A 13,227-nucleotide genomic window follows, 5' to 3' on the forward strand; every position below is an offset into this window, starting at 1 on the left:
TTGTCATTCAAGAGCTTTTATTCTTTTTCTTCTTTCTCTTTTTGAGAAGTGTACATCTTCTGGGTTGAGCTCGAAATGTATCGAGTTCCACCTCTCTGCCTACCTTTACTTAAAATTTGATGTTCTCTGTATTGTTTATTTAATGAATATGGTCAAATTGAATAAGATTTTATACACCTTCTTTAAACGGCCTCTCCACCATTAAAACACAAAAAGGTCACATAAAATTGAATAAGATTTTATACACCTTCTTTAAACGGCCTCTCCACCATTAAAACACAAAAAGGTCACATAAAATTGAATAAGATTTTATACACCTTCTTTAAACGGCCTCTCCACCATTAAAACACAAAAAGGTCACATAAAATTGAATAAGATTTTATACACCTTCTTTAAACGGCCTCTCCACCATTAAAACACAAAAAGGTCACATAAAAGTGGCGTATGACAATAAAATTAACACTATAACGGTGAAGAATTTGAAATCAAAATAATATCTGTAACGGAAGTTTGTGTAATTAAATGTCTGATATCATCGCATGATTCACAAAAGCTTTACTACATATCCTTTTGTTTTTGGAATATATCTCTAAGAAAGAAACAGTTTATATAAGTTTAAAACGGCGAAAAACTGTCTTCGTAAGACAGAAGAAGCTTCTGTAACAATCCATGATACTTACAGGCAAAAACGGTTTTTCTAGTACTTCTGAGCTAACTATTAAAGTTAGCTGGGAAACATTTAGTCAATTTATCGTGATAATGAGTTTCTGTGGATTAATATTTTTATTTTGCACTTGTTGATCCCCATATTAGTCCCTCATTAAATGAATTTGGGGAATATTTATTTAATTCTTATTACCTTTTTTAGCCTATTATTATAACCCTCAAGTATAATGATTTTTAATCTAGTCTGAGCCAAGGCCGTATCCAGGAGGGGTAAAAGCAACCCTTAGTCTGAGTGAAATTTAATGTTACTGCAAATGCAATAATCGAATATTCGTGCTTAGCTCCCTTTCTGACGAATTTAATGAATTTGTCAAAATACCAATTAGCAAATAAAACATTCGGATTCAACGTGCAAAATTAATATTATTTTTTACGAATTTCCATTTCCGTAAAAAAGCAACAAAATGCATATAGACAAATTGGTGATGTACTCTGTAAAGTTTTTTCATCCCTCCCCCCCCTCACCGAAAAAAGCTTCCCCTCCCCCCCCCAAAAAAAAAAGAAAACCCTGAATACGCCCTTAGTCTGAGTGAAATTTAATGTTGCTACAAATGCAATAATCGAATATTCGTGCTTAGCTCCCTTTCTGACGAATTTAATGAATTTGTCAAAATACCAATTAGCAAATAAAACATTCGGATTCAACGCGCAAAATTAATATTACTTTTTACGAATTTCCATTTCCAATTGGAAATATTTTTTTGATTGGATTAGAAACTGGAAATGGAAAGAATAAAAAATAAATAACATATATAATTTCTTAAACCCCATTGGCCTGCAATAACATAAAGAAAGAAAAACGAGCAAAAATGGGGTTTTTAAAGGCCAAATGAAAATACTGAAAAAAAACAACAAAGCGAATATTTCGAGAGGACAAACGCCTCTCTTCTTCAGCGCGAAATGAAATAATGTATCCAAGGAAAGTGCCGAAGAAAAAAACGACAAAAAAATAAAGCGGAAAATCAATGTGAAAATAACCAAAAAACCAAGGGAAAAACCAAAAAATTAAAAGATTAATATAATTCAATAAAATCCAAAAATTATAAGAATTAAAACCAAATACATAACAACCATAAAAGTGAGTTATTCGCCAATACCTGCGATTTGCACAATATTCAACAAATTATGAACTGCCATCGACGGATACTAGTGAACAACTAAGGAATAAAAGAAAAGAAAACAATTCATTCACTCAAAAACAAAACGAACCAGTAATTAAATAAGTTGGAGAACTATGTCATCTGATTTCGGATTTTAATTATTGCATTTCTTGAAGACGATCTTTGAGACCTAAGGGGTTGTTCACGTGTTTGATTATATGACTGGGAAAGTGGTTCAAGGTTTATTTCAGGGATTACTAAAGTATCGGCTTCTATTTTGAGAAAACCGAAATATGACTCGTTTATTCTTAAATTACCTGAATCCCTGTTCAAAGCTAGACCTAAATGTTGGTATTTGTAAATTTCAACAGCTTCTCTGTAGTGCTGGACAACACCTTTGTCATGCGAAATTAGGCTAGCTTGATTAAACAAAATAGTATGGTCTGGGTTTTCAAAAATGTGCTCTTCATGGAAGACCTTGAAGAAAGGGCTATTTTGCAGTTTTTGTAAACCTGAGTTTTGGGTTCGTTTAAAGATGATATTTTTTATTTGTGGGAACATGGTGAGGAGTCTCTGGGTTCTTTTATTCACTTGCTCAACTCCTTGGATCCAAAACTTAAATTTACTCAGGAATCAGAGGTAGAAAGGCGTCTTCCTTTCTTAGATGTTCTGGTGCACCGAAATGATACATGTTTCGAGTTCGGTGTCTATAAAAAAACCACAAATAATGACCGTTACTTAAATTATTCCTCTAATCATTCTCCTGCTGTGAAAAGAGGAGTTGTTACTTCTCTAGTTGATAGAGCATTGAAAGTTTGTTCAACACGTTTCTTGGATTTAGAGCTCAACCACCTTAGAGATATTTTATTTGGGAATGGTTATCCAATTAGTTTAATAAATTCTGTAATTGCAAAACACATTAAAAAATTATCAGATAGTTACACAGAAAACACAAATTAAAAGGAAAATTCGGTTTACCTTGGTCTCCCATACGTTAAAGGGGTTTCAGACCACATTTCAAAAAATCTAAGAAAATATAACATTTACACTTATTATAGACCCAGAAAAACTATCAGGTCCCAAATTTATCACGGTAAAGACCCTATCCCGATAGGTGAAAACTCCGGTGTCTACAGAATTCCTTGTTCGTGTGTTCTTTGGTATATCGGAAGAACTGATAAGTGACTTATGGATTGATTAACTCAGCCCTCTAGTTCAATTAATAATACACTTAAAAAGCGGAAAAAAAACAGAAAATTTTGACTCTGCCCTTGCAGAGCACATTTTTGAAAAACCAGACCATACTATTTTGTTTAATCAAGCTAGCCTAATTTCGCATGACAAAGGTATTGTCCAGCACTACAGAGAAGCTGTTGAAATTTACAAATACCAACATTTAGGTCTAGCTTTAAACAGAGATTCCGGTGATTTAAGAATAAACGAGTCATATTTCGGTTTTCTCAAAAGAGAAGCCGATACTTTAGTAATCCCTGAAATAAACCTTGAACTAATTTCCCAGTCATATAATCAAACACGTCAACAACCCCTTAGGTTTCAAATGGTGTCTGCAAGAAATGCAATAATTTAAATCCGAAATCAGATGTCATAGTTCTCCAACTTATTTAATTGCTGGTTCATTTTGTTTTTGAGTGAATGGATTGTTTTCTTTTCTTTTATTTTTCAGTTGTTCGCTAGTATCAGTCGATGGCAGTTCATAATTTTTTGGATTTTGTGCAAATCGCATATTGGCAAATAACTCGCTTTTATGGTTGTTAGGTATTTGGTTTTAATTCTTATAATTTTTGGCTTTTATTGATACATCGTTTCGTTCATCTTTTAAGATTGGATTTCATTCATCTTTTAAGTTTTTGGTTTTTACTTTCGTGTTTTGGTTCTTATCATATTGACTTTTCGCGTGTGTTTTGTTGTTTTTTTCTTCGGCACTTTCCTTGGATACATTATTTTGTTTTGCGCTGAAGAAGAGAGGCGTTTGTCCTCTCGAAATATTCACTTTATTGTGTTTTTTCAGTATTTTCATTTGGCCTATAAAAGCCCCATTTTTGCTCGTTTTTCTTTCTTTAAATAAAGTATTTTTAGAAGTTATAATGCTTTTAGGTCAATGGGTATGAATCAACAGCCTTGTTCTCGTTCATATTTGAATTATTTAGATTTCTTAAACAATGTCGTCAGACTCCTTTTTTTTCTTTACTGCACGCATAATAAAAAGACCTAATATAAAAAGAGGGTTACGTGGGAGGATCCTTCCATGGAGAAATTTTTCATGGGGGAGGAGACTTTTCCATGAAGGGGACGCCGGACTTCCCAGTAAAATTTTAAAAAACGATAAGAAATTAAATTAAAAAATCAAGTTTTTTCGACTGACAGTAAGGAGCAACATTAAATCTTAAAACGAACAGAAATTATTACATATATGAGGGGGTTCAACCCCTCTTCAATACCTCGCTCTTTACGCTGAATTTTTTTTAGTATTTTCGAAAGAGCTATTTATTCTCATTAAACGGTCTTTTTGATTCAGGGTTATTCTTAAAGAATTGGAAAAAAACTCGAACTTCAGCGTAAAGAGCGAGGCATTGACGAGGGGGCGAATCCCAACATATACATAATAATTTCTGTTCGTTTTAAGTTTAAAAGTTGTAAAAAACTTTTCTTCATTTAATTTAAAAAAAGAAACGTTGGTGAAAAATCAGCAAAAATTAAGCTGCAAAATTAAGACTCACAGCTTAATCTGATACGTTTTTTTGTACTTTGCACGGCAGCACGGCCTTCCAAAGAAAAGAAACAAGTTAGCCTATATACATGAAAAGTCGCTTAATCATTCATTAGCATCATCACATAAAAGAATATGCTTAATCAAAGGGAAGTCCTAGCGCAATTATTAATTAACAGAATTAACAATTATTAATTAATGATTAACAGAAATGCACTCAGCTGAGGCGCAAATTGGGTAAATCAGCCTGCCTTTCAAAAAGAGAAACTTATTAGAATTAATATAATCTTTAAAAAATATAGCTAATATGTTACACTTTTCGTTTTTTATTAAAATTTTCTAGCTTTATTTCTAGAATATTCTGGTACGTTTCCTATTTACAGAATAATTTAACATTCTGGTGTGTTTTCTATTTACAGAATATTCTAATTTTCTTTTTTCAATTAAATCAATTCCTAGAATAAGCAAATAAGTTCGAGTTTAGACCTGATATAGAATCTAAAACGTTGCAAATTTCTGTAAGGTTTAAATCTTAATTCCTTGGAATAAAGAGGAGTGTACGAGCTACGGAAAAATCCCGAAGAGTGAAGCAGAAATGATAGAGAGACACAGAAATGAATAATAAGTTCCTCCACCCACCTAGGTACTCCATACGCGGAATAAAGAGAGAATTTGAAAATACACCTTTAATTCTGTCACTGAATATTTAGTTTATATTTACTGAATTTAAGAGTCAACATCAGCTTAATTTCTCTTCTGTCCCCCCCACCTATAGCCTTCATTAGTAAAGGATTAGTAAAGGATTGAGAGTAAATGGTTATTCACAATCTCAGCTTCAAAACACGCTGGGGTTCCAACAAACTTCAAAAGGCAATTGTGGTTCTTTGAAATCTTCCTAAAAGTAACTTAGATTTTCTAAATTTTTGGTAACGTTGTTTTTTGTTAAGTTACCCTTCAGAAAGTTTTGTCAGAACGCAATTTTTCTATGCTACATAAGAAAAAATTGCTGATTATGTTGTGACTACATTATTTTTTTATACTTATTTCTCATCAACATTTGGTTCGCGATGACAAATAATACCAATTTGATAAATTACAAAATCATCTAGCTTTTATATAAGGCCTAGGACCTTTTAATTAGGACCTTTTACTAGGACCTTTACTAGGACCTTTTAAAGTAATTGTGATTTAAGAAAGGTGTTTTATAAGAATTTTGAGGTCAACAATGAGTTAGAAGATTCAAAGTGGCAATAGATTTTTTAAAAGTTTTGTCTTAGTGGGGGGTTCCTGGACCCACTCTCCATGCTGTGTTTGAATTCGTTTGGAGAAAAAAAAGTTATAGGCTTATTTTAGACCCCACGATTCGATGCAAACAAGTTTTGTTTCATTTTTCTTACTATATTCAAATACTAGGAGGGATGAGAGGATGTTCTGAAGCGAGGATGAAAACCTGTTTTTTTAAACAGACAAAAAACAATACAAAAAATTAACATTTTTCGTCACATTTGACGTTTTTTTTTTGCTGGTAAAGTGGAGTAAAATTCGATATTATACTAAATTGTGCATGCGGATGAATAAATGATGAACGCCCATCTTGCCAACAGAATCAACTCTCAGCTATAATTTGCCTTGTTTTTGTTAATGTACAATATGGTTTTTTGCATCGAATCAACACAACTCAAACATTTGGACTTCTTGGTTCGATAAAACTCTCAGAAAACGGACAACGGCATGGGTGATTACCAATTCTTTCACAAGGATATAAAACATAAATCAAATTTATCTTCAAAAAATAGAGAGGAAAATTACCTGTTGTAACGATACAAATGACTTGTCATCTCCCAATAAAGGGGTTTCTGCACGTAGTATTTTTGAAAGGTCACCATAGGCCATGAACTCAAATACAAGCCATGGTACAGAGCCTGCAACAAAAATTAGCTTTTGTAAAATTAGGAGCGTTTCTAGTCGTTATTACCTAAATATTATTTACCCGATGACGAGAGGCCAACACAGATACGCACACTCCTCCTCCGTCCTAACCTATTTAAAGCTTCCCTTTTTACACCCTCCCAGGAAGTTCCCATTTCCCCTAAATCTTTCTTTACGACATTCTCTCACCCCAACTGCGGACGACCTGCTTTCCGTTTAGCCCTAGGCGGTTGGCCAAAAAGGCCAATCTTTGGCAATTTGTCATCCTTCATCCGCAGAAAGTGCCCTTTCCATCTCAACCTTTCTCTTATTATAGTCCCAGAAAGCGGGACTGAACCACACTTTTCATACAGTCTATTGTTTGAAATACGGTCAGTCAACCGGATACCCAAAACAATCCATAGGCATTTTCTCTGGATAACATTTACCAAATCTTCTTCCATTTTTCTGAGCGTAGGAGGAGTTAATAGTAGTTGTAGTAATAATAGCAATGACGAAATTGAAGTCAAAAGTTGAAGTACCAAGGAGAGCCAAACTGAAATAGGACTGTTTAAACTGGTTAGGTTGGAACTTACACAGCCTAAAACTCCTATATCTTAAAAAATTAGGAAATACCGGGATACTTCTAAAATACAGACCTCCTTAACACATCTCTTTATGCAGTCATGCAGTCTTTGGCAGCAGCGGGCAGAAGTTTGAAAAAAGAAACGTAGGTGAAAATTTAGGAAAAATAGCTAAAACCATATGGCACCAAACAGCTGAAGAAGGAGAAGGTTTCCTTTGACGGTTTAGCTGTCTTTGGAATCAACAGACTTTTGATGTTGGTATTTTATGGACGAAAAATGTCGTCAAATTCAACTTACTAGTTTCGCTTTTTTTATTTTCACGGTTCAATGTGGCCACTCTGACAAAATGTGATACTGCCGAAAAACTTCATAATTTTGAAACAACCAGAAGAGGGATTTTAGAAAATTGCAGTTTTCAGGTATGAATAGACCTGGGACGTGTCCAAGGGGGGAGGGGAGGGATCTTTCTATTTTGATGTGCTTGGTACTTTAAGTGCAAGTCCATTTTAAGGCCCAATGAGGTATTGATGCAGAAATTATAACAGGGATGCAGAGTGGGGGCTTGCCACTGAAGGCCCTTCCTACCTCTCCCCCTGCGTCCTTGTCTGACTTGACGCACTTGTGAAATAAAATAGAGCCGGAAATGTAGACAGTAGGTTTATAAAGACAATAAAATAAAAAGCGAATTTGAAATTTTCACCTCAGTATCTCTTCTTTCTTTCACAGGACAGGTAAGAAAGGGCACAAATCACCAGAAGCGGAATGGGGCCACCTAAGATATACTGTGTTCTTGTTCTTATTTTTTGCTACTACTAACTGTCATTGAGTTCTGACAGCTTCTCTTCTTGCATTCTTTGCAAGCTCTAATACATTTTATGCTATATGTGGCACCGAAAACATAACAGATGCACATTATTATGCGCAAAAACACTGAAGCAGTACATCTAGAACTTGCTAGAGATGGGTTTTTTTAATTGTATGCTGGGGTTAATTTTCGGCATCAAGTCTTTGGCCTTTCAAAATAGATCTAGTGAGCACTCCATTTCATATGGAGAATTCTCCGCACAATTTTTCATATTGTCATTATCAATTTGGCATGTACTTTGGATCCCTCCACGTCTAACCATAAGCATGTAAAGTGGAATCCGACGATAACTTGATCAAGATAGCCATTAAAAAGCTGCATACCCCAAAGATTATGTCTCATCCTTTGACTGGGTGTTGCTTTATCATGTGTCTGTATCCACCACAGCACTTTTCCCTTCTTTATCAAGACGGCTGTAATGATGATGGACGAACCTGCATAAAATTTTTAGTGGTAATTTTGAGTGGTTATCTCACCTCCCTTATAAAGAACGGCTATGGAGGCTCTAACTAACAACTTCGGCTTACCGTTTTTATCGTGGGAACATGATTGAAAATTACAGGATCTGCAAAGGACACTTTTAAGATAACATTGCGCCCCGGCATTCTACAGTTCAGTACATCAAGTCTACAAGGCCATCAATTTAAACTGCATGGTAGACACTTCTTCGAGGATATCAAAAGATGGACTTTCTCCAACCGGGTCATCAGCAAGTAAAATAGTCTACCCTCATCAATTGTAAATAGCCCAGATGTAGAGTCATTCAAGAAAGAACATGATTATTTTTCATGGAGTTGATGCATTTTCTAGTCTTTCATTTCGAAGAGAATTGTAAGAAGCTTGCACCTATGTTTTGTATTAAACTGTTATTGCTATTACATCGGCTCCTTAGCAAAGGGTTTTTGGACCTTTACTTAAGGATCTGCAGGTAGGCCAAACCCATGACTACAGTCATGACTTTAGGTAAGAGGATTTCTCAAGCAGAACGCTTTCCTAAAAGGTGAGAGATCCTTCCCAGAGAGTTCATCACGCCCTATTAAGTGCCTCTTATTCTATCCTACTCTTACATGTAGAGTTGAATTCGTGAAGTATAAGTTTTTGTGTTCTTTCGAAGTGGAATAGGATATCTTCCCCAAAAAACTTTGTGCATTAAATTTTGGTGCATTCATTAGCACAAGTGGATTCGACTTGTGGCAGATACATATTTTGCATCTGTTCTTCACCCTCGAAGAACTTCGAGCCGCTTGGACCGTTATGAGAGAAGACGCTTGCAAGATTGGGCTCAACAGTAACTGGAGAAAAAAACAAAAATTATGTTCATTGATCCGCAACTGCCTCATCATCCCCCTCTTACAGTCGAAGTATGCCAAAATCAAGTAGCAGTGGTGAAGGATTTCACGTACGTTGGCTCCATTCTGTCAAGCGATGGATCAGTCGAGAGCGAAGTCAATGCAAGAATTGCTAAGGCAGCTTCTATCCTAAGGAAATTTAATAGCATTTGGTGCAACCCTCTTGTCAACCGTCTTAAAAAGATGCGAATATTTAATGCATCTGTTGCTACTCTATGGCACAGAAACTTGGCCAGCAGCCACCAAGAATTTGAGAATGCTTGAAATAATCTAAAGCAAATGACTTCGAAAGATAGAGGGATATCGTTCGTATGATATTGTCAGTTACACCAACTTCCTGTCCCGTACAATGCAGGTTCCATTCTCCCTGCAAGTTGCAAAATGTACACTGAGATGGTACGGCCACCTTCTCCGAATGTCACAAAAAAAAACTTGTCGTATCGTATTCGATTTTAACCTTGTGGTCACTGAATGGAAACAAACACGTGCTCCCCCTGGAGCAAGATGGTCCGACAGTCTACATCACTTTCTAATTAAGGCAAGAATGTCACGTAATTCAGCAGGAAAATTAAGTCAAGCAAGTCAAGATGCAGATTCAAAAAAGATTAGGCGAATTATATGAACAATTATAGGAGCCATAAACAAAGTCACTGAAGTTGTAAGACTTTTTGAGAGAGAGAACCCCTTGAAAAAATTAGAAAATGTTAAAAATAACATCGTTTTTTAACCAAAAGAATCTTTGTCTTACTTTTTAAGCTCTTTCGTCTCTTCTCTGCAAATATGTGCTTCCACTTTGCTTAAAAGAAACTTTAAATACAATTATTTGTTGGGCTTATTAACTCCTTTTGTGTAACAGGTTTTTGAAGTTATTCAAGAAGACACATTTTTCAGAATAAAATTGTCTTTCCTCAAAATAAATAGATTTAAATTATATAATACATTTATTTCTATTCATTTTATGAATAAATAAAAATCAAATATAAATAAAATAGAAAATATTACCTTGATGAACTAAACCCAAAAAATTGATGATATTTTGATGAGAGAACGTGGACATTACATGTGCTTCTCGTAGAATGCCATCAGCAGCCGCTGAATCTGTGTACCTGCTCTTCAAAATTTTAACGGCCACGTTTTTGCAGCCATCTTTTGATGCCAATTTTCCTATTAAAGTATAAATTATTGAATATTTACTTGTAATTGGGTGAACCTAAGTTATGTCTGAAATTAAGCAGTCGTGAAGGAGTATCCCTTTTCTGAACTAGTGACAGTAATAGCACTAGTAAGAGTCGTAAGACAGTAATAGAAGTAAGACAGTAATAGTCTTACTTCGTTCTAATCATTCAGATAGCCTACGGGTACTCTTATAAATTTAACAGCCCCGTTTGTGATGTCATATTTTGATTTAAATTTTTCTATTTAAGTGTAAATTAATTAACATATGCTTGTAATTAGGTGAATATAAATTACAACTTAAATTGGGTAGTCTTGCAAGAGTATCCCCATCCTGAACTAGCTAAAAAATAGAATAATGCTTATTTCATTCTTATCAGTATAACTTCGTAATATTTTCCACAAATAATCCACCCCTGTTTTATAATGACGGAATAAAACTTTCCGTTCTAATAGCCATTGTTGTGCTGCCATCTTGCAGAAGAACGACCAGAATGTACAAAATTCAGTCTTTATCTTCATTGAAAATAGAACCCAAGAAAAGCAGTACATCATTTTAAAATTAAAACGATTAGAATTTTAGTATGTCTTATAAAATGAAGGCAGCTGATAAAGTCTGAATCGCAATACGAGCTCAATAAGTACCCTATTAGAAGCTAAACAAGGAAACATTAAAGATTGCTTATTCAACAAGGATAATAGAATATTAAAGTATATAATACTTTTTTTGTGTGTGTTTATTTTGTATCCCCATGTTGGGTTAGCCTCCCAAGCACCTTTTGTCCAGCATTTTTTTTTCTTTTTTTTGGCTTTTTCCTTATTTTATTTGTTTGGTTAACCAATTTATAATATTTTTGTTATTATTATCGTTACGACGGGATGTGTTGGTGTATACCCCACTATTTATTTACTCAACTTTAGGAGCGATGCTCTCCTTTGGTGGTTAATGTTTTTTTTTGTAGCTTTAACTGGATTAAAATAAACTGGTTGAAACAGTTACTAAAACTACCTTTTTTAGGAATATAGTAGTTCCATCTTTATTCATTTAAAACCGAAACCGAAACAAAAATGTTCTGATAGCAATAAGATAGATAGAAAAACTGAAAAATTGATCTTATCTGTATTCTCTGTCTTGTTATTGCAGAAAATATTCATACTTTAAATCTTCTTTTGGTATTTATTATGCTTTGGGCAAAGTTAATATCAAAGATACAAGGAATTTTTACCCAGCGTTCATATAGCTCAGGAACCATCACCTGAACCAATTGAACTAGAACACGCCATCAGCCTAAGTATGCAAAGTGGTTTCTGATTTACTGATTATCTTCAGCTGAACTTCAGATAGCTTACACAAATAAGTAAAGGCGTAATTTTCTATGGGGCAGAAGGGGCAACTGCCCCTCAAAGACCTCGGTTTGCCCCCCCCCCCCCCACAGAACAAATTTTGCCCTGCCAGGCTGAAATTTAATGTCTTCAAGAATCTTGTCAAAACTAAGATATAAGATGATAAGATAAGATATTTATTTCAAAAAAATGACTATCACAAGCCCCGAAGGGCCGAATTCGCATTTCGGGGTCATATAATAAAAAAAAGCATAGAAATAGTACAACAACTAAAAAACTGGCTAAACAATGCCAAAAACGACAATATCAGAAAGGCAAAGCCATTCATTAGTCTAAAAAACAAAAAAGTGTCAAATGTAAGGCAGTTAAAAAGGCACAAACTAAAACAAAACCAAAAAAAAAATTGAGATAAAAATAGTGTTAAAAAGGTTTAAAAGAGAGTATATAAAAAGGAGAGGGAATGGAAGAACCAAACAGACACATGCATGGCTATCACCAGTACAAAAAAAAAAAAAAAAAAAAAAAAAAAAAAAAAAAAAAAAAACAACTAGTGGTTTATTTGATCAGTAATGAAGGGGACAAAGGTTTTTTTTATATCTGGAGGTTAAACAACGGATGGGGGACAAGATAGGGACGGTTTCAGAAACAGTACGTGGCAGGCGGTGTCTGGATGCGAAGTGTCTTTTGGGGAAAATGTTTTCCGTGCGAGGGTTTATTATTGCATTTTTTGCAAAACGGAGGCACAACATTCCTCTCCTGTGCTCATGAGTTTCCAGCTTGAACTTTTTAGAAGGAGTGAATATGGTACCAAAGTTTCTGTAAAAATTATTCTTAGGGCTCTTTTTTGAATAGATTCAATTTTATCTGATTCATCACGGGAGATGCCAGAATGCAAAACTGGACAAGCATATTCAAGATGCGGGTGGACAAAGGAAGTATAAATCCTTAAAGAATGGGATGGGGGGATGTTAAATTTATTCAAGAGCTTAAGGAGAGACATGGACGCATTAGCTCTAGGGACAATATCTTTCACGAGTATATCTCACTTTAAATTAGAGGAAATTGTAACCCCAAGTAATTTAAAGGAAGACACAGAAATATCTGGGGGGATAGAGTCAAGGAAGGCGGGAGTAGATTTCAAGAAATTTATCGTCATTATATTTGATTCAGTGGAATTTACTTTCATATTTAGGTTCTTTGCTTCATCCGAAATGTGGGTTAGAATTTCAAGGGGGTCACTTTTAATATTCCTGTGACATACTTCGAGGATCGACAACTCATCCACGTATTTCCACCTTTGGGGGAAGTCCTTACCAATATCGTTAATTATGACTAGAAATAAAAGTGGTCCCAATAAGGTTCCTTGAGGAATTTCACAATATATAGGGAGGGGGTTAGAGAAAATATTTTTGTATTTAACAACTTGAGATCTATTTGAAAGAAACGA

General features: G+C 34.7%; 1 protein-coding gene across 2 annotated transcripts in view; it reads right to left on the bottom strand.

Annotated features, from left to right (window-relative positions):
• LOC148947071 (tyrosine-protein kinase transmembrane receptor Ror-like) overlaps positions 1–13,227 on the bottom strand; it is a 42,218-nt gene that overhangs the window by 19,556 nt on the left and 9,435 nt on the right. Inside the window, exons 2-3 of one of the 2 annotated variants that reach the window (XM_089097245.1) lie at positions 10,266–10,427; positions 6,364–6,476 (exon numbers count right to left, since the gene is read on the bottom strand). In XM_089097245.1, coding sequence (XP_088953371.1) covers positions 6,364–6,476; positions 10,266–10,320 — 168 coding nt within the window. In that variant the 5' untranslated portion in view covers positions 10,321–10,427. Of the gene's footprint in view, positions 1–6,363; positions 6,477–10,265; positions 10,428–13,227 lie in introns of those variants that run through there. The other variant, XM_089097246.1, reaches the window with a different exon arrangement.

Source organism: Artemia sp. Qi Xiang Cuo, chromosome 11 (assembly GCF_049724085.1).
Source record: "Artemia sp. Qi Xiang Cuo chromosome 11, ASM4972408v1, whole genome shotgun sequence".
NCBI classification, from domain to species: Eukaryota; Metazoa; Arthropoda; class Branchiopoda; order Anostraca; family Artemiidae; genus Artemia; species Artemia sp. Qi Xiang Cuo.